Source organism: Stenella coeruleoalba, assembly GCF_951394435.1.
Source record: "Stenella coeruleoalba genome assembly, chromosome: 9".
NCBI classification, from domain to species: Eukaryota; Metazoa; Chordata; class Mammalia; order Artiodactyla; family Delphinidae; genus Stenella; species Stenella coeruleoalba.
The window spans coordinates 34,291,471-34,319,161 of record NC_137155.1 but is presented as its reverse complement, the minus strand read 5'-3'; the positions used below and the strand labels follow the sequence as shown (position 1 = coordinate 34,319,161).

The window sequence follows — 27,691 nt, the reverse complement described above, 5'->3', positions numbered from 1 at the left end:
TATTATGTATTTACTCATTGTTCTTAACAGAATTTAAGTTGTTAAGGCTCTCATGACAAAAAGCATGTGAAAATGCTTAGGAAACTGCTTAGTGCGTTGTGAATGAGTTATTATTTATTGTGTTTGTTCCCTGTCATTAGGCCTCTTCACTTTAGTTCTTCTTTTTAAAAAAATTCTGTATTTTGTGTCAGAGTTCCCTTCTTTGAGCCATTTGAGACGTCTTGATATTTGCACAGTCAAATTTTTTTATTGCATTTCCCAGAGCTCCAACTGTGTCCTAAAATAATAGACTTCTACAGCTTGATACTGTTATTTTTTTATATTATGACATATTTATACATTAAAATTATGTAACATAGGGCTTCCCTGGTGGCGCAATGGTTGAGAGTCCGCCTGCCAATGCAGGGGATGTGGGTTTGTGCCCCGGTCCGGGAGGGTCCCACATGCTGCGGAACGGCTAGGCCCGTGAGCCATGGCCGCTGAGCCTGTGCGTCTGGAGCGTGTGCTCCGCAACGGGAGAGGCCACAGCAGTGAGAGGCCCGCGTACTGCAAAAAAAAAAAAAAAAAAAAAAGATATGTAACATGTATGACAATTATAAACCACTACTATTGCACTTTTCTTGTCCTTGTTGTAAATGTTCTCTTAATGTGTGCACAAAAAAGAGTAAACAGCATTTTATAAAGGTAAATCCAAAATATTGGTTCATGCTTTGCTTGGATAATAATGTTCTCTAGTGTAGGAGCAACCATATATTTTAATGGCGTATCTAATTTTAATAATACTAGTTTGCACTAAGACTAGCTGCCAAGCTGTACTAAATGTTAAGCTTCTACTTTGAAAGTCAAATCTCTCCTTGCAGTTGAGTGTTGAGAATATTTTAAGTGTGAGGACCACACACTCCCTCCATTTAGTTGGAGAACCTGAACTGCGGTTGCTCCTTCCCACTCACTGACTGCTACTGCTACCTGCCTAATAATTGTTTTTGGCTCCCTGTAAACCTGCAGCCAGAAAGGTATTTGAATTTTCCCCCTCTAGCACTTGCAAATCCGATTTTTATGTATAGCTAAGTGCTCTTAGCTTTTACTCTATCTACTACTGGGGCCTGGTTTCTAGCAAGCCTGTAGCTACGCCAGATCTGGCCTATGTAATGCTGTTTGTAATGAGAAATCTAAACAGGGAATGGCAGTGAGGCATGGCAGGAATGTGTTTCCATTGGAGAAGTCAGTGTAGAGAAAAAGTATAAGCAAAGCCGTGTGCAGAAGGCCTTTTCAGCTGGCCAAGACGGAAGACTAATGTTATTGTACATAGGCTGTTACTGTGCCAGCCCTTCCTCACAAATTTGCTTTCTCTCTCTCTCCCCTCTCCTGAACTCCCTTCCTCCCCCCTCCCTCTTTCATCTACTCCTTCTCCTTCTCTTTCTCTCCCTCTCTCTTCTGTGGGCTCTGCTCACTGTTTGCTCAGGTGGACAGTGACACCATTTGGAATGAGCTGCACTCGTCCGGTGCTGCACGCATGGCTGTTGGCTGTGTCATCGAGCTGGCTTCCAAAGTGGCCTCAGGAGAGCTGAAGGTGAGGTCTGGATTGCATTAAGTGTGGGAAATCCAGAGAAGACGCTGAAACAGAGATGTTGTTGTTTGGGAATTGTGGGGAGTGTGGTGTGGTAATAAAAGGAAAGGGGCGGAGGGAAGAGGGCAAAGAGATGGCCACTAAGGTGTGATAATAACTAGTGTGTAGGTAGGTAGTAGCTGATCGTGCTCCCAGGGCCTTCCTCTCCTTGGGGAAACTCTGCGGTTAGGGCACTCTGGTATATTTTTAAGAGCATAGAAATGGTGAGTAAAGCTATGGTCCAGGTTAAAAATACCCAGTATATACATACCAGTCATGCCCTCCTGGGATTCTCTTTTGAAGCGACATAAAACATATGATTACTGAGTACTGTGTATAAGCTCAGAATACCACCCAGAGAGAAGGGGGTGGGGGTGGGGAGAAAGGTAAATATCAGATGGGAAGGATTGGGAGGAAGAAGGAAATTGTTGACTAGAAGGGTAATGATCCAGAGTATGTTTTTCCATGAAAGAACTTCAGAAATGAACTACGCTTTATTGTTCTTTTCTTTTTATGGTCTCTTCTTTTCTACATCATGTGAAAAGAACAATGTCCAAACCCCAACATTTCCCAGTCTAAACAATTTATAAAAGCCAGAGACCTGACAGACGTTGACACTTTATTTGGTATTTTAACAGTGCTATTTAAAGGTATACCGTGTGCATCTTGAATGCAGTTGCCCCAATAAACTTTGTTGGTGCTAACATAGCTCTTTAATGCACTGGTTCACACACTTCATAATGAAATCTGGCCAGTGATTGATTTGGTATTTTTAGCAATTGTGGGGCTTAGGGGAAATATATTGTAACCAACAATATAGGCACTGTGAGTTTTGTTCATCTAAAATAAAATCTAATTAGGATTATTTTTTTTTATGCCTAATGAATTTTTATTCAATTACACCTGACTATTCCACTTGTGATTAAAAATGCAGGGTAGGAATGTGCACTTTACAACACATTGTCTGCCCCAGAAGTCTTTGCTCTTAACTCTTTAAGTCAAAACCTACAGAAATAGCATTATGATAAGATGGGCTATATTTAAACATATATATATATATATATATATATATATATATGCGCACCTCATGTTAAGTTGACACGATCAGCATTAGGATATTAATTGCTCATCTCAGGAGATTTCTTAGGCCATTAATGTGGTGCTTAATACTCAGTCTTTACCTTTGATAATGAGCTATTTATTGAAAAGAAGAAAGGAATCAGCCTTATGGAGAGGTTTTGGCTGTCTCCCAGTAGCACTTGAGGAATAATTCTTCCTGTTTGAATATGTCACTTGTAGCACTAGAATCAATTGACATTTTAAAAGAAGTATTTAAGTCTTATTTTCAAAAGAATTCAAATGACAGACAACAGCCAGGCCACAATATTATAATTTTTAAAAGATTATGCCAGCACAGACCCACTTAATAAAAAACAAAAATGATTGTTAGCATTTCACAGTTTCTAATTGTTTTGATTTTGTTGAAGTTTAATCAGTAATTCTGAAACCTTCTCAAGTAGAATGCCCACCTGTTACACTCAAAATCATCATTGCTATTAACCTCACAGAGTGCAGAATTGCCAAATGTATGTGTGAAGAGTGTTGAACAAAAACCTAATTATATTTTTTAGGAGGTAGTCATTTAAAATAGCCAGTTACAAACAGAGTGTCAACAATATATAGTATGGACATGCTGACCACCAGCCGTACTAACTAGCATTGGCTGTTTATGTTAAGATCAAGGATTCATACAAATGCTTTTCCTCCCCTTGGTTGAGAAATCAGCAAGTATGATTAAAAAAGAGAAGAATAGGGAAAAAGAGCCAGCATAAAAATCAAGAAACATTGATCCAGGCTCTGCCACTTAAATTCTATGTCACTTGTGACAGATCACTTAATATCTCTGGGCCTCAGTATCTTGTTCCACAAAATCAGTAGGGTAGAATTGATAATGTTGAAGGTTGTACCTGGTTTTGACATTCTGAGCTATTTGCAAATGAGAAGTGGATCTGGTTATCAGTTATATACACCATGACGTACCAAATAGTAGATATTGCACAACTGATTTCACCTTCCTTTGCTGAATATTCCAGGCAGTGTAGCTGGTTTATCTTTCTGATTGTTAGCCCAAAGTAAAAGTCCAAGACAGGCAGGACCATAATAAATGGACTAGTGCTGACAGACCAAGAGACTGAATCCTTTTATTGCTAATAATTTGATGAGGCCTATGGGAATGCCACTGTAGATAGCCAAGAATTGTGGTAGATAGCCATGTTCAGGGACCTCTAGCTAACCAAAAATGTTACTCAGTGTCTACCTGTTCCAGACTCCAGTATGACTGGACAGGTACACCTGCTGGCCAGGAGCATTAACACTCATGGCTGTGGAGTCACTTCATTCAGATCTAGGAAGAAAATAGGGAAGCTTATTTAAGGACACTGGTAAGTTATCCTCTGATAAGAGATGTGAACAAAGAAAACGTCAGTGTTTTGTTTATCATTTTCTGCATCTACATTCAGTTCTCACATGTTCTACCTCTTTCTCCCAGTAAATCTATAACTTGAAACAACATTGACATATTGAAAGACTGCATTTTGTGAGTCTGCACTCATTTTGCTTGGAAATTAGAGAAGAATTAAGAGCTTTATTTCAAATAGGGTGGGCCTGGATGGGGTGCTGAACTGAGAGGTTCGAGATAGCTGGAGGGAGGTCACCAAACTCTTAGGGGCTGGGGACCTAGGAGATAATAAGGGCGCCCAAACAAGGAAAATGCCAAAGGCAAATTTCATTACCTGGAATTTTTCCTTGATATTAAGCTTGATCATGATTGTTCCCCTAACTTTCGACAGGTTCTGTCCTTTCTTCACCTGCAGATACTAATGGGCTAAAGGAATTAGAGGTATAATCCAGGCCCAGGGAGTGGGTCTCATGTTGATGCTTAAACTAAGCGTGTGCAGCAAACTACAGCAGTAAGTGGGTGTATTTTTTGCACAGCATGGACATGCTCAGTGGAGTTCAGTGGAAATTATGGGGACTTTCAAGTTTTCCAGGTTTTTAACAAGATATTTTAAAAAATCCATGCAAATGGAAATTTCTCAAACCTACAAATACCCAAGTTGGCTATTTCTCAGAATCTAGAACTAGGGAACATAAATATTCTGGAAATGCTGACATGTTTGTTGTATTGGAAACTATAATTGGAAGAATAGTTATCTCAAAATGGTTTTATTGTTCTAAAGGTCATTTAAGGAAGTATGTCTAGAAATAGAAATATCTTTAAAAGATGAGCATTTTTCAAGTTATAAATATTTAATATTTTGTTCAAAAAATGGTGCCAAATATGTTACCTTAAAGTATATAATTTTTATTTGTCAGTTATGCTTCAATATATCTGGGGAAAAAATGATTCAACAGTTATCTAGCTTTACTATAAGAATGCCCTTTGATGCCATTTTGGCAATGCGTAATTTCATAAAACAGTAAAAATTGCTTTAGTTGTCTGGAAATTTTTGTCAAGAAAATTCCCATCTGATTATCTGAAAAATGTATGGATTTCTTTACTGTTTGAATGGATATTGTGATATCATGTTGCTAATAATACCTGCCGTTCATTAAGTATCTACTATAGATTGGACAGTTTACATGTAATTTGTCATTATTCTCACAGTGTCCACCAAAAGTAAGTACCACCAATAGGATACCAGCTCAGAGACATCAAGTAACTTTTTAAGATCCTGCACACAGTTTAATAAATGGCAAAGCCTGTAAGTGTCACAATTCTCTCTTCTCTTTCAACACTTTATAAGGAATTTCTTGTAGAGGTGGCACAAATATGTAAGAAAAAAGGGGTTAAAGCTATCTTTTTAAAATAGTCTAGATTCTTTCCTTTTTATTAGTGTAAAACAATACATATAAAAAATGAGTTACATTAATAACTTACAAATCATAATAATATGGTTGGATGTGAGCCCTTCATCCAACTAAAGAAATAGTACTGTGCTAACACTATTAAAGTTCTTTCAGTACTTATCTCATTCCTATCTTTTGACCCAGGAGTAATTATTAATCTGTTGTATTTTTTAAATTATTCCTTTCCCTTTAATAGTGTTAACCATATGTTGTAGATCTTTATAAAAAATGGAATCTTATTGAATGTTTTATTCCTCAGATTTCTCTCCCCCAACTTAAAATCATGTTATGAGGATTTATCCTATTTACATAGCTGTGATTTATTCATTTTCCTTGTACATCATAATTTGTTTATTCATTCTTCTGTTGGACAGTATAGTTGTTTACAGGTTTTTGCTCTTTTGATCAGTGCTGCTGTGAACACTCTTGAACTATGACATAACTAAGAGTAAAATGGTAAGCTCCTAGGATAGAAATATAATAAATTTCAGAGAGTAATGCAAGGTAGAATTCCGAAGTCATTGTGCCACAATGACATCAGCAAAAATAACAGTTTAAACCTCTGAAAATTCTTCACTCCATGAAATCAGTGATGAAACTGGCAAAATTTATCAGAATTAATTTTTAAAAATCTTTTGTTGGAGTATAGTTGCTTTACAATGTTGTGTTAGTTTCTACTGTACAGCAAAGCAAATTGGCCACACATATACGTGTATCCCCTCTTCCTTGGATTTCCTTCCCATTTAGGTCACCACAGAACAATGAGTAGAGTTCCCTGTGCTATACGGTCTGTTCTCATTAGTTATCTGTTTGATACATAGTAGCGTATATATGTCAATCCCAATCTCCCAATCCCTCCCACCTCCCTTCCCCCCCTTGGTATCCATATGTTTGTTCTCTATGTCTGTGTCTCTTATTTCTGCTTTGCAGATAAGTTCATCTATACCATTTTTCTAGATTTCACATATATGCATTAATATATGGTATTTGTTTTTCTGACTTAATTCACTCTGTATGACAGTCTCTAGGTCCATCCACGTCCCTACACATGACCCGATTTCATTCCTTTTTATGGCTGAGTAATATTCCATTGTATATATGTACCACATCTTCTTTATCCATTCCTCTGTTGATGGATATTTAGGTTGTTTCCATGTCCTGGCTATTGTAAATATTGCTGCAGTGAACATTGGGGTGCATGTATCTTTTGAATTATTCTCCAGGTATATGCCCAGGAGTGGGATTGTTGGGTCATATGGTAGTTCTATTTTTAGTTTTTTAAGGAACCTCCATACTGTCCTCCATAGTGACTGTACCAATTTACATTCCTACCAACAGTGTAAGAGGGTTCCCTTTTCTCCATACCCTCTCCAGCATTTATTGTTTGTAGATTTTGGGGGGATGGCCATTCTGACTGGTGTGAGGTGATATCTCGTTGTAATTTTGATTTGTATTTCTCTAATAATTAGTGATGTTGAGCATCTTTTCATGTGTTTGTTGGCCATCTGTATGTCTTCTTTGGAGAAATGTCTATTTAGGTCTTTTGCCCATTTTTTAATTAGGTTGTTTGTTTTTTTTATACTGAGCTGCATGAACTGTTTGTATATTTTGGAGATTAATCCCTTGTCAGTTGCTTCATTTGCAAATATTTTCTCCCATTCTGAGGATTATCTTTTCCTCTTGTTTATGGTTCCCTTTGCTCTGCAAAAGCTTTTAAGTTTCATTAGGTCCCATTTATTTTTGTTTTTATTTTCATTACTCTGGGCGGTGGGTCAAAAAAATCTTGCTGTGATTTATGTCAAAGGGTGTTCTGCCTATGTTTTCCTCTAGGAGCTTTATAGTGTGTGGCCTTACATTTAGGTCTGTAATCCATTTTGAGTTTATTTTTGTGTATGGTGTTAGGGAATGTTCTAATTTCATTCTTTTACATGTAGCTCTCCAGTTTTCCCAGCACTACTTATTGAAGAGATTGTCTTTTCTCCATTCTATATTCTTGCTGCCTTTGTCATAGATTAGGTTACCATAGGTGCGTGGATTTATCTCTGGGCTTTCTATCCTGTTCCATTGATCTATATTTCTTCTTTTGTGCTATCAACCATAGTGTCTTGATGACTGTAGCTTTGCAGTATAGCCTGAAGTCAGGGAGCCTGATTCCTCCAGCTCCGTTTTTCTTTCTTAAGATTGCTTTGGCTATTCGCAGTCTTTTGTGTTTCCATACAAATTGTAAAATTTTTTTGTTCTAATTCTGTGAAAAATGCCATTGGTAATTTGATAGAAAAAAAGAAAATTACAGACGATATCACTGATGAACATAGACACAAAAATCCTCAACAAAATACTAGCAAACAGAATCCAACAACATATTAAAAGGATCATACATCATTATCAAGTGGGATTTATCCCAGGGATACAAATATTCTTCAATATACGCAAATCAATTGGCGTGACACACCACACTAACAAATTGAAGAATCAAAACCATATGATCATCTCAATAGATCCAGAAAAAGCTGTTGACAAAATTCAACACCCATTTATGACAAAAACTCTCCAGAAAGTGGGCATAGAGGGAAACTACCTCAACATAATAAAGGCCATATGTGAGAAACCTGTAGCAAGCATCATTCTCAACGGTGAAAAACTGAAAGCATTTCCTCTAAGAGCAGGAACAAGACAAGGATGTCCACTCTCGCCACTGTTATTCAGCATAGTTTTGGAAGTCCTAGTCATGGCAGAGAAGAAAAAGAAATAAAAGGAATCCAAATTGGAAAAGAAGAAGTAAAACTGTCACTGTTGGCAGATGGCATGATATTGTACATAGAAAATCGTAAAGATGCCACAAAACTAGTAGAGCTCATCAGTGAATTTGGTAAAGTTGTGGGATACAATCTCTTGCATTCCTATACGCTAACAATGAAAAATCAGAAAGAGAAATTAAGGAAACAGTTCCATTTACCATCGCAACAAAAAGAATAAACTACCTAGGAATAAACCTACCTAGAGAGGAAAATGACCTGTACTCAGAAAACTAAAGATACTGGTGAAAGAAATCAAAGACAACACAAACAGATGGAGAGAGTTGCCATGTTCTTGGATAGGAAGAATCAACATTGTGAAAATGGCTCTACTACCCAAAGCAAACTACAGATTCAGTGCAAATCCCTATCAATTTACCAATGGCACTTTTCGCAGGATTAGAATTAATTATTTTAAAAGCCCAGGAACTTAACCAAAAGCTTGTAACATCTCAGGAAGCATGTATTCAAAAGAAAACTGGCTAAATCTTCATGAGAACAGTGAACTTTGTGGTGTTTTAATTCACCCTTTCTCATTTAACCCTTTCCAGCTCCCCAGTAGTCTTATTCCAAATGAAAACCAATAATTTAGCAGTCTCCAGACAGGGCAGAATGGGGCTGAAGCTTCTTCAAAGCCTCATTCCCAGAAAATTTTCATTATTTGGCCTGTCTGGTCCTTCAGTACAAGTCCCCAGTTACAAAGTTGTCTTTATTTGTCTGGACTTAGAGTGAAAAGCCTTTCCTCAGAAGCACTTGTTGAAAAAAATTAAAGGTAATTGATTAACTTATGGCTGCCTGAAGTGGTGGACAACAGTAGAGAAAACAACAAACTAACCAAAAGCTTCCAGAAAAAACTGGGGAATGAGATGTGCATAAGCGCTATGGCAAGCCCTATCAGACTCCTAAGAATCTAGAAGGTCATGTGTCTGATAGGGCTGTGTGCATACTCAGGGCTGTGTTCACACCACACTCAGGAAAGATTGAAAGGCCCTAAAGTCTCATCTCAAGCTGACTTTGAGGCTCTGCTCAAACCAGAAGTAAAGGCCAAGGAAGAGCTGTCAGATCGCAGACCCAGGATTGAAAGTGTGTCCAACACACATGGGCAGGGCCCCTTATAAAAGGCTGGGGACTGTTGGTTCCAGGCATTTAAGGAAATCTCTGATTATTAACTGACCAACCACTGAGTTAAGCAAACAAAGACTTCAGTCCCACACTCAACATAGAATACAGTCTTTATAGAATTAGTTCAGAAGAATCAACAAACAAACAGAGCAACAATGACAAACCCTAGGGAGTGGTAAAAATCTGATTTCCAGAATTGTCATATTATATTGCTTAAAATGCCCAGTTTGCTACATAAAATTATGAGAGATGCAAAGAAGCTCATGAATTCACATGAAGAAATAATGAGCATCAGTAAAAGTAACTACATAAATAAATATAATTGATAGTATAATTGTATTTTTTGTTTGTAACTCTTATTCTTCTCTCAGATTTAAAAGACAACTGCATAAAACAATAACCATAAGTCAGTGTATAAAGATGTAGTTTGTATAACAGTAGAAGCATGAAGTAGGGGATTGGGAATGGAGCTATATAATAGCAAAACAAAGTTTTTGGATACTGTTAAAATGTGGCTCATGTCTGAACTAGATTGTTAAAAGTTAAGATGTTAAGTATAATCCACTGGACAACAGGCAAGAAAATAACTCAAAAATATATTAAAAGAAATGACCAGGAAATTAAAATGCTACACTAGAGAATACCTATTTAACTTAAAAGAAGACAGTGTAATGGAGGAGTTGAGGAACAAAAAAAGGTGACATATAGAGAACAAATACTTAAGTCATTGTGCCAATTTCAAACCCCACCAGCAGCGCATAAGAATTTCCAGGGCTCTCCACTTCTGTCTGTATTTGGCATTTTCACATTTTTAAGTGTTTACAAATCTTACATGAAAGTATGCTCAATGTCACAAATCATAAGGAAAATGCAAATTAAAACCACAATGAGATGTCACCTCAAACCTGTCAGAATGGCAACAAATAATGAATGTTGGTGAGGATGTGGAGAGAGGGAACCCACGTACACTGTTGGTGGGAATGTAAATTGGTGCAGCCACTATGGAAAACAGTATGGAGGTTCCTCAGAAAATTAAAAATAGAACTACCATAGGATCCAGCAGTTCTACTCCTGGGTATATATCCAAAAAAGCAAAAACACTAAATCAAAAAGATACATTGAACCCTATGTTCATAGCAGCATTATTTATAATAGCCAAGATATGGAAATAACCTAAGTGTCCATCAGCAGGTGAATGGATAAAGAAAATGTGGTATATATACACAATGGGATATTACTCAGCCATAAAAATGAATGAAATTTTGCCATTTGCACCAATGTGGATGGGGCTGGATGGTATCGTGCTTAGTGAAGTAAGTTAGAGAAAGGCAAATACTATATGTTTTCACTTGTTTGGGGAATCTAAAAAAAATCAAACAAGAAAATATAACAAAACAGAAACAGACTCACAGATACAGAAAATAAACTAGTGTTTACCAGTGGGGACAGGAGCCAAACAACGGAAGGAGATTAAGAGGTACAAACTTCTAGGTATAAAAGTATAAGGATATAATATGCAGCATAGGTATTATAGCCAATATTTTATGATAACTTTATTTATTTTTGTAAATTGGAATATGATTGCTTTACAATGTTGTGTTAGTTTCTGCAGTACAGTGAAGTGAATCAGCTATATGTATAACCATATCCCCTCCCTCTTGGACCTCCCTCCCCCCCCATCCCACCCATCTAAGTCATCACAGAGCACCGAGCTGAGCTCCCTGTGCTATACAACAGGTTCCCACTAGCTATCTAGTTTACACATGGTAGTGTATTTATGTCAAACCTAATCTCCCAATTCGTCCCACCCTCCCTTTCCCCTCGGAGTCCATACGTCCATTCTCTACATCTGTGCGTCTATTCCTGCCCTGCAAATAGGTTCATCTGACCATTTTTGTAGATTCCACATATATGCATTAATATATGATATTTGGTTTTCTCTCTCTGGCTTACTTCACTCTGTGTGACAGACTCTAGGTCCATCCACATCTCTACAAATGACCCAATTTCGTTCCTTTTCATGGCTTAGTAATATTCCATTGTATATATGTACCACATCTTCATTATCCATTCATTTGTCATTGGACATTTAAATTGTTTCCATGTCCTGGCTGTTGTAAATAGTGCTGCAGTGAACATTTGGGTACATATGTCCTTTTGAATTATGGTTTTCTCAGGGTGCATGCCCAGTAATGGGATTGCTGGGTCATATGGTATTTCTATTTTTAGATTTTTAAGGCACCTCCATACTGTTCTCCATAGTGACTATCAATTTACATTCCAACCAACAGTGCAAAAGGATTCTCTTTTCTCCACACCCTCTCCAGCATTTATTGTTTGTAGCTTTTTTGATGAAGGCCATTCTGACTGGTGTGAGGTGATACATCATTGTAGTTTTGATTTGCATTTCTTTAATAATTAGTACTATTGAGCATCTTTCTATGTGCCTCTTGGCCATCTGTATGTCTTCTTTGGTGAAATGTCTGTTTAGGTCTTCTGCCCTTTTTTTTTTTTTTGCAGTATGCAGGCCTCTCACTGTTGTGGCCTCTCCCGTTGTGGAGCACAGGCTCCGGACGCGCAGGCTCAGCGGCCATGGCTCACGAGCCTAGCCGCTCCGTGGCATGTGGGATTTTCCTGGGCCAGGGCACGAACCCGTGTCCCCTGCATCAGCAGGCGGACTCTCAACCACTGCGCCACCAGGGAAGCCCTTCTGCCCATTTTTTAATTGGGTTGTTTGTTTTTTTGATATTGAGCTCCATGAGCTGTTTGTATATTTTGGAGATTAATTCTTTCTCCATTGCTTCATTTGCAAATATTTTCTCTCCTTTTGAGCGTTGTCTTTTCGTCTTGTTTATGGTTTCCTTTGCTGTGCAAAAGCTTTTAAGTTTAATTAAGTCCCCTTTGTTTATTTCTGTTTTTATTTTCATTACTGTTGGAGGTGGGTCAAAAAAGAACTTGCTGTGATTTATGTCAAAGAGTGTTTTTCCTGTGTTTACCTCTTAAGAGTTTTATGGTGTCTGGTCTTACATTTAGGTCTTTTATCTATTGAGTTTATTTTTATGTATGGTGTTAGGGAGTGTTCTAATTTCATTCTTTTACATGTAGCTGTCCAGTTTTCCCAGCACCACTTATTGAAAAGGCTGTCTTTTCTCCATTGTAAGTTCTTGCCTCCTTTGTCATAAATTACATGATCATATGTGTGTGGGTTTATCTCTGGGCTTTGTATGCTGTACCATTGATCTATATTTCTGTTTTTGTGCCAGTACCATACTGTCTTGATTACTGTAGCTTTATAGTATAGTCTGAAGTCTGGGAGCCTGATTACTCCAGCTCCGTTTTTCTTTCTCAAGACTGCTTTGGCTATTCGGGGTCTTTTGTGTTTCCATACAAATTGTAAAATTTTGTGTTCTAATTTCGTGAAGAATGCCATTGGTAGTTAGATAGGGATTGCGTTGAATCTGTAGATTGCTTTGGGTAGTATGGTTATTTTCACAATATTGATTCTTCCAATCCAATAACATGTTATATTTTTCCATCTGCTTATGTCATCTTTGATTTCTTTCATCAGTTTTATAGTTTTATGAGTACAAGTCATTTGCCTCCTCAGGCAGGTTTATTCCTAGGTATTTTATTCTTTTTGTTGCGATGGTAAATGGGATTGTTTCCTTAATTTCTCCTTCTGATTTTTTGTTGTTAGTTTATAGAAATGCAAGAGATTTCTGTGCATTCATTTGGTATCTTGCAACTTTACCAAATTCATTGATGAGCTCTAGTAGTTTTGTGGTGGCATATTCAGGATTTTTAATGTATACATCTGCAAACAGTGACAGTTTTACTTCTTCTTTTCCAATTTGGATTCCTTTTATTTCTTTTTTCTTCTCTGACTGTTGTGGCTAGGACTTCCAAACTATGTTGAATAAGAGTAGCAAGAGTGGACATCTTTGTCTTGTTCCTGATCTTCGAGGAAATGCTTTCAGTTTTTCACCATTGAGAATGATATTTGCTGTGGGTTTGTCATATATGGCCTTTATTATGTTGAGCTAGGTTCCCTCTGTGCCCATTTTCTGGAGAGTTTTTATCATAAATGGATATTGAATTTTGTCAAAAGCTTTCTCTGCATCTATTAAGATGATATGGTTTTCATTCTTCAGTTTGTTAGTGTTATTTATCACGTTGAGTGATTTGCGTATACTGAGGAATCCTTGCATTCGTAGGATAAATCCTACTTGATCATGATGTATGATCCTTTTAATATGTTGTTGGATTCTGTTTGCTAGTAATTTGTTCAGGATTTATGCATCTATGTTCATCAGTGATATTGGTCTATAATTTTCTTTTCTTGTGATATCTTTGTCAGATTTTGGTATCAGGGTGATGGTGGCCTCGTAGAACAAATTTGGGAGTGTTGCTCCCTCTGCAGTTTTTTGGAAGAGTTTGAGAAGGATAGGTGTTAGTTAGCTCTTCTCTAAATGTTTGATAGAATTTGCCTGTGATGCCATCTGGCCCAGGACTTCTTTTGTTAGAAGATTTTTAATTACAGTTTCAGTTTCATGACTTATGATAAGTTTGCTTTATTTTCTAATTCTTCCTGGTTCAGTCTTGGAAAATTGTACCTTACCAAGAATTTGTTTATTTCTTCATGGTTGTCTATTTTATTGGCATATACTTGTTTGTAGTAGTCCCTTTTAATCCTTTGTATTTCTGCAGTGTCACTTGTGATTTCTCCTTTTTCATTTCTAATTTTATTGATTTGCATCCTCTCCCCCCGCCTTTTTTTTTTTTTGGATGAGTCTGGCTAAAGTTTTATCAATTTTGTGTATCTTCTCAAAGAACCAGCTTTTAGTTTTATTGATCTTGGCTATTTTCTTCATTTCTATTTCATTTATTTCTGCTCTGATCTTTATGATTTCTTTCTTTCTACTGAGTTTAGGTTTTCTTTGTTCTTCTTTCTCTAGTTTTTTTACATGTAAGGTTAGATTGTTTACTTGAGACTTTCCTTGTTTCTTGAGGCGAGCTTCAATTGCTATAAACTTCCCTCTTCGAAGTGCTTTTGCTGGGTCTTGCTGCTAAGATGAGGACCTCCGGGAGACCTCACTCTGACGCATATTCCCTGGGGTCTGAGGTTCTCTGTTAGTCCAGTAGTTGCGACTCGGACCTCCTACTGCAGAAGATCAGGTTGGACCCCCAGCTTGTGAACCAAGGTCCCGAAAGCTGCGCAGGGTGGCAGGAAAAAAAAAGGAGCAGAAAAATAACAGAGAGTAAAAAATAAAATAAAATAAGATTAGAAAACTAACAGATATGGTAGAAAAAATTAAAATATATATGAAACAACAACCAGAAGGTAAAACAGACCCACAATAACATAAAAGAGAAAAGAAAAAATAAAAAGAAAAGCTAGAAAAGGCCTTGGCTGTAGGGGGTGGGGTTTAGTCAGGGACTGGGTTTTGGCTGTGGGCAGGGCCTATGTTTAGGACCCACAGGGCTGGAAAAATCCCTGGGCAGGGGTGGGGGGGGGGCATGGGGCTTAGGCTCAACAACGCAGGAGGGGCCCAGGAGTGCCTCTGGCCTTGGAGGGTGGAGGACCAGGTACTGGATCCCCGCAGGCTCCCTCAGCCAAAGTGGTCAGGGGAAATGCTAGGCACATTTCCCCACCCCCATCTTCTGATCTGGGAGGGTCCCTCCCCATTGGCCTCTCTTCTTCTTTCCCACCCTCCCTCCTATGCCCCTAGGACCCCTGTGGCTGGAGGGGGCCCCGGAAGGCAGGGGACCAGACCCTCAAGCCCCACAGGCTTCCCAAGGCCGAGTAGGCAGGGGAAATGCCCAGGGCACTTCCCCTGATCCCGCGGTTCTGGAGGGTCCCCCCCACCACACCGTCTGCCTTTCCTCTTCTCCCCCCCGCCTCCCTCTTATGCCCCTAGGATCACTGTGGCCCAGAGGGGGCCTCGGAGGGCTGGGGTTCCGGCCCGGGAGCCCAGCAAGCTTCCCGGGGCCGAGTGGGTAGGGGAAACGCCCGCCACGCCTCTCCTAATCTTCCGGTCCTGGAGGATCCCCCGCAACCGTCTGCCTCTCCTCCTTTTCCTCCCTCCTCCCTCCCACGCCCCTAGGACCCATGAGGCCAGAAGGGGCCCTGGAGATTGGAGGACCAGGCCTGGGAGCCCAGCAGGCTTCCTGGGGCGACTGGTCTGGGGAAGTACTAGGTGCACTGCCCCCTGATCCTGCAAACCTCCACAGGTTCCCTCGATGTGTGGGAACCCCTCCCCTCTCCCAGCCACCCCTCAGGGGTGCCAGTCGTGTCCATCCTCCACTTCTCTACCCCCTCACTCCCCCCCACATCCTACCCGGTCGCTCTGGGGTTCCTCCCGTCTCCTTGGGCGTCAAGGTCCCCCACCAGTGTTCGGCAGGTGCCCTAGCTGTGGGAAGACACAAACTCCACATCCTCCCATATGCCGCCATCTTGACTCCACCCCATGATAACTTTAAATGGAGTATAATCTATAAAATCTTGAATCACTATGTTGTACACTTGAAACTAATATAGTATTGTGAATGAAATATACTTCAAAAAATAAAAATTAAAATATTTTAAACATATATTTTTACGTATTTATAAATTTAAAATATATGTATTTATAAATTTGAAATAAATAATAACAAATATTTTAAAATAAAATAAATGTTTGCCAACCTTGTAGGTATAAAATGTCACCTTATAATGAACCTCTGTTATTAGATGTGGACAAAATAAGATCGTTATATCCTTCTTTAACCTTTTATTAATATTTATGCCTTATTTCAAGTAAAGCCTTTTGTCCTCAGTTATATTTGTATGATATTAATATAGCATTTTTAGTTTTTTTTCTTTCCTAGTATTTGCCTGGTTCATTACTTACCATCCCTTTTCTTGCGGAGTTTGTCTTTGCTGTATACTAGGTCTATCTCTTATAAATAGCTTAAGGCTGGATTTTGCTTTCTGATCTGACTGTATATTTTAACTGAGGAGTTGAATTTATTTCCATTTATTATGGTCAATAGTGTACATAAATGCATTTCTATCATAGTTTGTTTTTTCTTTGTCCTACCATTGTGTGCACCCTTTCTTTCACTCACCCTTTGCTTTCTTTTCAATTGAAATATCTCATTCTCTGTTACCTCTAATTTTTAAAACATACACAAATTATTTGTATTATTTTAGTAATTATCATTTATAAATTTAACCTATTTAAGAAATCTTAAACTTAATTACTTTATTCTCTTCACTAACAACACAGGAACTTTAGAATGTTTTAAAGGCAATTATCCTGTCCTAATTTTATGCTATTATGGTATAGTACTTTAGCTTTATGTCTTTTGTAAAAGTAATATCAGCAGTGAGACATTATTAACCTGTTTATATCATCAGTGTTTCACTTTACTTTCCCATATATTTACCATTTTCCTTATTCAACATTTATCTTTGTATCTGAAACTTCCATTTCTTGTTTTCTTTCTTCCAGCACATTTTTAGAAGTTTCTTTAGTGACAGTTTTTCAGTTTTTGTTTATCTATGATATCTTTTTGCCCCCATTCTTGAAAGATAATTCTGTTAAGTACACAGAGTTGACAGTTTCTCTCAGCACTTTAAAGATCCTCCATGCTTTTCTGGCTTCCAGTTTTGATGTGTAAAATAGCAGTTACCAATCTAATTATTATTTCGTATAGATATTGTGTCTTTTCTCTCTGATTGCTTCTAATGTCTTCTTTCGACTTTGATATTTGTATTTTGCTTTCCATGTGTCTAATAGTGGATTTTACTGATTCAAAATTGTTTAAAATATATATTAACAAAACTAAAGTTTAATGTAACTTTTGGATACATTACATATAAATCCCTACATTATCCTTACATTTATACATATAAATCCTTATATTATCCCTGTAAGGATACACTGTGATAAGTCACCTGCATCAGACTAAAAGTAACCTTGCTGATTTTCAGTCATTATTCATTTATAAAACAAATATATGTAGAGCATATTTTCAGGTGAAAATTAGTACTATGGAGAAAGAACAAAGCATGAAAAAGAATTAGAGCGAGACTGAGGGAGAGGGCTACCTCTGTTAGTTTTTGTTGTCAAGAAGGCCTTAAAGATTGTTAAGGAGAGATTTGAGGTAAATGAAGTAAGGGAAGAATCATATAGAGAAGTGGGAAAGAGTAATCCAGACAAAGCAAATACAGAATCTCTCTTGTAGAGTGGACTAAATAAGTCTTGACATGTTTAAGGAACTGCAAGGAGGCCTGTGTGTCTGGAGTTATCTGCAGAGGGGCTAGCAAGAGATGATGTTAGAGAGATAGTCAAGAGCCAGATAATGGGTTGCGTGTGCACACATGCACACCCCCCCCACACACACACACAATTATTTAGCATACATATATATGCATATATAGGTACCATTAAAAACTAAGAGTGTATTTCTTTTTTTTTTTTTTTTTTTTTTTTTTTTTTTTTTTCTAAGAGTGTATTTCTAGCTTTGAGAATAAGGATAGCGATTACATTTTTAAACTTCTTATTATAGATAAAGAAACTGAATTGCCATTTCAAATACATTTTGCCATGAATTTGGCCTTCCTTAAAATTTTATACTATTTTCTAACCTAAAGTTGTACATCAAATAAGGTATGAAATGGAATATTTGTGTTGACCCCAATTTTGACGAAGGTCCCAAGCTGAGGACAATCGATGTTAATTATGTATGATAGAACCTCTTCAACGGATTCATTAAAAGATAGTCAAATAGGCCTGCAGTTATCTTACCTAATCCAGTTTATATACCAGAAGACTAGATAAGAGAGATGTGATTGATGGAAGATTCTTTAAAAGGAATTTAAGTATTTTGGCTATTTTGCTCTGTTCCCTTCTTTGCTTTCCCCAACATAAGCCAAATGGTGAAGGAGTCCAAGGAAATTGCTTATGTCTGAAAATGGGAGGAGTGGCTTTTCAGTCCTTAGCTTGATACATGGTGAGTTACAGAAATTTGTAGGATCATTCTAGACTACTACCAGGGTGGGGCATGAAAGAGTTCACTAGGGGGACTGATATATGTATCAGGAGTTTGGGAGTTGTATAAAGATAGAAGAATGTCCAAGCTTGTCACCTAGAGAGGGCAAAGTAGAGAGCTGGCTGAAACTTTCATGTGGGTAGGTTGAAGAGAGGGGGCTGAGCAGCTGTAGTGAAACTCACACTGTTGGTAGGGCAAGGACTTTAAGGACTTTTTTTCCTTGTGGACCAGTGGACACTTTGGATGGAAGCCAGATCTGATCATCTCGGAAGTATCTCACCAAAGAGGTCTACCTTTCAAGACAAAAGGCCCTCAGGAGAATATGACTGGAGATGTTTGAAAAAGCTGATGACGGCTTGTAAGGTCAACCGATGAGTGTATTGCCCACATTAGTGAACTTTGCAGACTGGAGGTCACTGACAGTGTCCCTGAAGAACTTGTGAGTGCTCCCATTGGAAGAGGGACAGCATTGGATCTGCCATGACAGAGGGCGTTTGAAGAATCCATAGAGATCTCCAAATTGCACTGCTAATCCAAAGTCTTCATCCTTTTTATTCTTCCCACTCTCCACAGCTGGAAGATCCATAAGCACAGCATGAAAATAGTAGAGCAAGAAAGGAAAAAATATAAACCGTATGGCCTCCTCCCCCAGCACACATAGATTTTCACCCACTGCTGGTCCCTGATTCTGTGGGTCAGCAGGTCAGTGGGGAGACACTCTCAATTAGATGTGACATTAAAGAGTTTAACATTAAAGAGTTTAGACTGAACTGGACGTTTTAATATCTAAAGATGAGAGTGTTCCTATAGCTGAAAGTGATCTGAAAAGCTTTGGAGTATATCAGATAAAAACTAAAGAAAGGTTAGTGCTGGGAGAGAAATAATGCCATTTCCTTTCTATACCATTCCTAATTTAACCCTAATATATGGGTGTATTAGTTTTCTATTGCTGCTGTAACACATTACCACAAATTTATTGGCTTAAGACAGCAGTAATTTATTATTTTCAGTCCTAGAGGTCAGAAGAACTCTACAGGTCTCACTGCAGCCCTGCTAATACCTTGATTTTAGCCCAGTGAGGCCTGTATACTTCTCCAGCTTAATCAGGTTTTGGCTGAATTCATTTCCATTTGGTTGTGGAGACCATGTGGTCCCCACTTGCTAACGAGCTATCAGCTGGGGGCTGCTGTCAGCTTCTACAGGGCTCTCTTCATTCTTTGCACATAGCCCCTATGTGTCAAAGCCAGCAAGAGGGCCTAGAACCCTTCTCAATCTGTCATTTTTGTGAACTTTTTCTATCATTGCAACTCTCTCTAACCCTTTAAGAATGCATATAATTTGAACAGGACCATCTATATAATGCTGAGTACCTTTTCCATCTCAAAGTCTGTCACGGTAATCATATGTGCAGTCATATCTTTTGTCATTGAAGGTAATATTCACAGATTCTGGGATTTAGGAGGTAGACATTTTGGGGTGACTTATGTCTTCCACAAACAGTTACTCAAAGTTCAAAGTAGATTCCTTCTTTAATGTTCTCACTGTATATGGCTGTAAGCTATTTAGTAATCACTTGAGATTTTTCAAAAATAGATAAGTTTATTTTTTAATCAATGTATGGTGTACATTGAATTGAGTGTACAGATTTTCAGGTGTATGAAGTTGCTTGACAAATGTCTATACCTGACTACCACCACAAATTATCTGATATTTAAATCACCCCAGAAAGTTTGCTCATGCCCTTTGGTCATTTTCCCGCTCAGGCAAACACTGATCTGATTTTTCTGATAGTCACCTAAGTTTTCCTATTATGGAACTTTATATCCGTGGCAGTATATAGTATGTAGAAATTTCTGTGTGGCTTCTTTCACTTAATATAGTGTTTTTGAGATACATCCATTCTATTGCATGCATCATTTAGCTTATTAACTTTTATTGCTTAGCAATATTCTATTTTTATTTAACTTTTATTTTCTTTAAGATACAAACAATATAATTTCCCTTTAGTTTAAAAATTAAAGTTTCTACACTCTTAAAAAAAACTAGTGATAATTTTAAATGGTAGGAGCTATTAACTCCCAATTTGGTAATTGCTGACTTACCTCATTAAAAGTTAATCTGCCAAATTGTAAATTAATTTTTTTATTGAGGTATAGTTGATGTACAATATTATATAAGTTTCAGGTGTACAACATAGTGAGTCACAATTTTTTAAGGTTATATTCCATTTATAGTTATTATAAAATATTGGCTATATTCCCTGTGTTGTACTATATATCCTTGTAGCTTATTTATTTTGTACATAGTAGTTTGTACCTCTTAATCCCCTACTCCTATCTTGTCCCTCTCTCCTTCCCTCTCCCCACTGGTAACTGCTAATTTGTCCTCTCTTTCTATGTGTCTGCTTCTTTTTGTTATATTCACTAGTTTGTTGTATTTTTTAGATTTCCCATACAAGTGAAATCTAAACATACAGTGAAAACATACAGTATTTGTCTTTCTCTGTATGACTTATTTCACTTAGCCCAATACCCTCCAAGTCCATGTATGTTGCTGCAAATGGCATAATTTCATTTTTTATGGCTGAGTAATTTTCCTGTGTGTGTGTGTGTGTGTGTGTGTGTGTGTGTGTGTTTATTCCACATTTTCTTTTTCCATTCATCTGTTGCTGGACACTAAGGTTGCTTCCATATCTTGGCAATTGTAAATAATGCTGCTATGAACATATGAACATTGGGGTGCATATACTTTTTCAAATTAGTGTTTTCATTTTTTCAGATATATACCCAGGAGTGAAGTTGCTGGGTCATATGGTAGTTCTATTTTTAGGTTTTTGAGAAACTTCCATACCATTTTCCATAGAGGTTGCACCAATTTATGTTCCCATCAATAGTGTACGAGGCGAGGGTTCCCTTTTCTTCACATCCTCACCAACATTTCTTATTTGTGGTCTTTTTGATGATAGCCATTCTGACAGGTGTGAGGTGATATCTCATTGTAGTTTTAATTTGCATTTCTCTTATGATTAATAAGCAGTATTCTGTTTTATGAATATTACGCAATTTGTTAATTCATTCCAGTTTGGGACTATTATGAATAAAACTGCAATGCAGATATTTTTCAGTCTCTTTCTAGGCCTATGTTTTTATTTCTCATTGTTAAATGCCTAGGACAGAAATAATTGTTATAGGGTAAGTGTATGTGTAGCTTTATAAGAAAATGTTAAACTGTTCTCCGAAGTAATTACTATTTTATCTATAGAATCTGTAGTTTTGTCATCGCTCTCATTCCTGAGAGTGGAAATTTGTGTCCTTTCTTTTTTTCTGATCAGCATGGCTAGAAGTTTATCAATTTTATTGATTTTCTCAAAGAGCCAGCCTTTGGTTTCATTCATATTCTTTATTTTCTATTTCACTGATTTGACCTTTATTATTTCCTTTTTTCTGCTTTTCTTTTTCTAGTTTTTTAAGGTGGAAGCTGAGTTCACAGACTTGAGACTTTTCTTTTTTTCCCAGTATAGACATTTAGTGCTAGAAATTCCTTTGTTATTACTTTAATAAAAATTGTATATATTTAAGGTATACTACATGATGATTTGATATACATATACACAGTGAAATACAGTTACACTGTATTTCACAGTGTATATGTATATATACAGTTAAGCTAATTAACATATTGATTTGGGGTTTACATACAGTTAAGCTAATTAACATATTGATTTGGGGTTTTTTTTTTAATGGTGTAAGCACTTGAAATGTACTTTCTAAGCAAGTTTCCAGTATTCAGAACAGTATTATTAACTATCTTAAATTTCTTTTTAAATACTACTTCAGCCGCATACTATACATTTTGGCACGTTGTGTTTTCATTTTCATTATGTTCAAAATATCTTCTAATTTCCCATTTGACTACTTCTTTGACATATGAATTATTTGGAAGTGTGTTTCTTAGTGAATGACTCTGGGGACTTTTCCAGATATCTTTCTCTAATTGATGTGTGATTGAATTCTACTGGAGCCATATATGTGTGTGTGTGAGAGAGAGAGAGGGAGAGAAAGGGAGAGAAAGAGAATATGGTCAACATATATGATATAAAGATAACTTATAAAATGTCTTTTATATTTGACCACATATTTAATATTTCTGGTGTTCTGTATTCATTTGGGCAGATCCAGGCTTCCATCTGGTATCATTTCCTTTCAGGCTGAAGAATTTCCTTCAACATTCCTTGTATTGCAGTTCTACTGGCAACTGATTCACTCATCTTTTGTTTATAAGAAAATGTTTTTCTTTTCCTTTAATCTTTGAATGATAATATCATTTGATATAAAACTCTGTGTTGACAGTTATGTCACACTTTAAAGATACCCTTCTGGTATTTTTTCTCTTTCTTGATAATGAGAAATCAGTTGTCATTCTTATCATTGACCTCTATAATTTAATCATGTAATGCATCTTTTTTTCTGTCTTCAAGACTTTTATTTACCTTTGTTTTTTAGTAGTTTTGTGGTTACATATAGATTTCTCTGTTTTTATCCTGGATGGAGTTCACTGAGCTTCCTGTATTAGCTCTTTTTGATAAAATTTGGAGAACTTTTAGTTAGTATTTCTTAAAATATTGTATTCTACCACATTCTCTATATCCTCTGTTTCTTAGAGTCTTATTATATGTTTACTTGATCAGTTCACACTGTCCCACTGGATATTGAGGGTCTTTTCATTTTCTTCAGTCTTTTTTCCTTCTCTGTATGTCTCTTTGGCTAATTTCTCTTGACCTATTTTTAAGTTCATTGTCCTTGTTTTCTGTTGTGTCTAAGCTGCCACTAATCCCATTCAAATACTTCTTCATTTCCCATTTAGTTCTTTTCCACAGCTTCGAGATCTCTTTTGAAATTCTCTTCTTTACCATTATATCTCTCTTCATCATCTTTTCCCATAGATTCTTTAATATATCTATCATAATTATTTTAAAATATTTTTTTAGAAATTCTAATTTATGAGTCGCTTGTGAGTATGTTTCTATTACCATATTTTTTACTTGATTATAAGTCTTGTTAGTTTGCTTCTTTGTGTGTCTTGTGATATTTGATTATATGCTAGGCATTGTGTTTAAAATCCAGTAGAGGCTACACAGGGCTCGTTTCTCTCGAGTTTAATTCTTTTAAAAATTTATTTGTGTCCAAAGCTCTTCAGTGGTAAAGAAGAGCATCTTTTTTTTGGGTTATTCACTGATTTATTTTTACTTTTTCAGGACTGAAGTTTTACACATCCTTTTTCCTTCTAATCAGATGTGGACCTCCAAAACAAATATATTTTTGAGAGGATGTTGAAATTCTTTCCTGTTGCAAATTTTCTCTCTCACACTCATAAAGGACAAATGCAGATGATTAGGATGGGATCATATTGACTTATTTCTCCATTTGGTTTTTCAACATTAATGAAGGAAAGGACAAATATGTTACTGATATATTCTCTGTACATCCACTGAAAATGGCTATCTAAACATCACAGAAAGGGAGAAACCTTGGCAGTTAAACGTTTACTCTTGTGGAAAACTGCCTTGTTTTTGACCTTCTCACCTCCTGTTACAACAAGTGCTCCAACTTTTTCTGAAATTAGCCAACTTTGGACTCATTTATACCTCTGAATAATGACAAACATTGAAATAGTTAAAAGCTCTTAGATTAAGTAAAAGGTGAGCCTACCTATTACTCATATTCTTTGCTCAGGAACTAAGACTTGTTGCCTAGTTGGCCTACCTGTAGTGTTCCCACTGCACAGTTTGCTTCTTTCTAGGCTTTTATTCTGCCTATCTGCTTTTCTGATGGATAATATTTCAATTTCTAGTTTGCAGTTTTAATTGCTTGCCCCATGGTAATTGAATCTGCCTATTTCCAGTCTTTCCATCTGGTTCTTGGTTTTGGACTGTCCAGATTTCATTACTTGTATGTGGTTTAGCTCATACTGACTAAAAATTGCTACATATTCCTTCAGACTCTATCTACATCTCTCTCCCCTCTAAACCGTGCTGAGCTCTTCTCTATCCCTGACACTATATAATTTTAGTCAAAGTCCTGATGATATTTTAAAAATAACTTAGATGGGAAAGAAAGCTTCCTGAAGTAAATTCCAGTCTCACATTTAGCATTTGCTTGCAAGGTTTTTTACTGCTGTATATTCACCTCAGTATTTAAAGTATAGAACAAATAATATGTAAGGGAAAAAAATCTTCCAACTAATTTATGTTTGTTTTTTATCTTTAATAATATTAAATTTGATACCTGCTGGTTTATGTATAATGCAGATGTTTCCTTTTTTGTTTCAATCTCTGCAAAAGACATTGTTTGGCTTTTTGATACCAGTGTTCAAATCACACGTATCATACATACTTGGCGAACATAAGTCTTTTACACCTTTGTAATTTTATATGGCAGTAAATTTCATACACACACACATACACACACACACACGTGAACTTATAAAATGAAAAGTCTGGTCAATTGAGTTGGTGTTCTTAGTACATAATGCTATATAATTTAATTTCCTTGCTTGAAATTTTGATTCAGTTGCGTAGTTTTGACTGAAATGACCAATTTACTTGTTGGTAGCTATTCTTGTTATAGTGTATGGCCATGGAGAATTAAAATTTAATACAAGAAGAAAATTTACAGTTAGAGGAAGAATAATATGGCCAAAGTTAAAAATCGTCTATGTAAAGAACCTAGACATTTTAATAATAGTTATTAAGTGTACATTGCTACTCTAAAATTTTTGAAGCTCATATATATAATTGAATAAATGTATGTTTACACCAAAAGATACCAGGAATATTAGATCCGCTGTTGATTGAATGCGAATCTGCTGTAGTAAGATGTGCGTATAATGATAAAAGTGGTATTATCATGGGGCATTTGTTGATAGAGTCTTTGTCCTCCAATGTTATCTGTGCTCAGGTCTTGGTCATTACTATTATCTTACTATTATTATAATATCATACTATTTTAATTACTATTATTATAATGTCATAATATTATTTTGTGCTATTATCTTCTTAGAAGGCTGTGATCATCTGTCTTAAAATTTTTTTTCCCTGTTCTTAAAAACAAAAACAAACGTTCTTTTGCCCTAATTCTATTTTTTTCAGAAATTTTTCATACTGAGGTTCTATTTACATGATGAAAAAAATACCTGTTATTTTGTTTCTGTTTTTGGTCACTGTGGTCCAAAAACCAGTCATGTTTCAAAAAGTTCAGGGAATTGAATTGTTGGGTCTTGTATGAACTGAAACCACTGATTGATAAACTAAACAAATTGCTTTTAGTAGGTTATTATTGCCTTACCAAGACCCACATGCTGATGATTCCCACTCCCCAACAAAAACTTCTTCATAGTGGATCCACTGTTATTATTTTCATATGGGGCTCAACTTAAATTATGTGTAATATAAGCACCATCAAATGCCCTGTCTCCTTTCCACCAGGAGACTGGTTTTTCATGAATGTATTTATTCCTGTCTGTAGCCACATCTTTGCCAGGCTCAAGGCTGTAGGCATTATGGGCCACAGATGCCAGGCTTCCTCAGAACTGTTTTCCAGTGCTGTCATCAAGCTCCTTCCTTCAGGGAACAGGGCTGGCAGCTGTGCATATGCTTTGGGGTCTACCATTCAGTTAAACTGCCAATGCTAGGCTCCTGTTTTCCTGGCTCCCTTGAGTTCACTCAAAGAAACAAAATGGTATTCCCATATGTCCCTTATTGTTTTCTTGGCAAATCTCCCTACCTCCTTTAACCTCCCAGATTCTAGTATGTAAGAGACAAACTTTCTTTGTCAAACTTCCTTCCCTCAGACACTGTAGACTATAATAGCATTGATTCTAAAGCAAACTGTCGTTTTAGAAAGTCTTTTTTGAGGCTGAAGTTGACTAGTTTTAAGGACTATAATAGTGTATTCCAAAAATATGCATCCCGGTGAACTGCAGTTAAAGGCAACCCAAAATGATTTACTAATTTGAATGTCAAATTTTAGAGTTGGTTCAGTTATCATTAGGAGGTACCCATTAACTGAGAGTTCAGGCATTTTGCCATATAGTGTTTTATCCTCATATTCCTGTTAAATTCCTTCTATTCAAAAAGAATCACAACACTAGATTTCTAATTTTTATATAGAGAATTAATAATAAAGGTATTATACAGTACTTATTAGAGACTTGTGAAATTAAGCAGAAGTGGATAAAGTGTAGCATTTGTTAGTAATACGTCCCTAGGATGATATAATTTGATCCCCTCTCTCTTTCTGATAAAGACAGACAGGGTATGGCAAACCAACTATTTATGACATTTAATAGACAATTTTTTTTTACTTCTAAATAAGATTTTATTCCAAGAACTTAAAGCTGGGAAGGGGAAATATTCTACTTTCACACTATTGTTGCCATACTATAAATCACGTGGAACTATTTCATTGCAGAAAATTAGTGTAGCTGAAGTAAAAGACCTCAGAGTACACCAAAGATTCACAGTTGCTATTCAGTAGCAACTTTGAATGGGACCTGGTATAATGCATGTTAAACAAATGATGAGCTGTATCATATCCCTGTCAGTCAGCTCAAGATTGCAGGTTATTTAACAGCTCATTAACAACATTGCTGTCCCTGAGCTGGTCCTGAAAAGTGGACTCTGAGCCAATTGTTGCATAAGTTCCTACAAGGTAAACAGAAGTGGGGGAAGCAAGGCAGGAGAGGGATTATCTGTTTTTCCTTTCTCTGCTCTTAAGTTGGTTTCTGATCTTCTAAATCCCCACATCCATTACCAGAGAGTGATAGGCAGGGAAGGTAGTATTAATTCAACTTTCATGTATGACCTTCACCTAAAATTTTAACATTCAGTGATATCAACAAAGACACTGTGAACAATTTCCATTGAACAATTTTCAGTTTCTTTAGCCTAAAGAAATGGACTCTCATACAACAATGTTGAGTGTAACCAGCACCATTTTGGATGAGGAAGCCGAGTTGAGTCAAGTTCAAATGAACCATCATAACTGACCCCCAAGGTGCTAGGGAATTCTGATGGATGCTTTTGCCTTATTCAGCTCTACCTAACAGGGGGCAGGGGGTGGGAGATGAGGAATCCTTATAAATGAAGTGCTTACTATAGCAAGATGAGCAGTATTATTTATGTTTTAATTCCCTGTTACAACAGATAGCATTAGCCACCTCCCTC

The 27,691-nt window shown here is 36.8% G+C and overlaps 1 protein-coding gene across 1 annotated transcript in view; it reads left to right on the top strand.

Annotated features, from left to right (window-relative positions):
* HDAC9 (histone deacetylase 9) overlaps positions 1–27,691 on the top strand; it is a 1,064,374-nt gene that overhangs the window by 813,080 nt on the left and 223,603 nt on the right. The window contains exon 18 of the mRNA XM_079931742.1: positions 1,463–1,570. Coding sequence (XP_079787868.1) covers positions 1,463–1,570 — 108 coding nt within the window. The remainder of the gene's footprint in view (positions 1–1,462; positions 1,571–27,691) is intronic.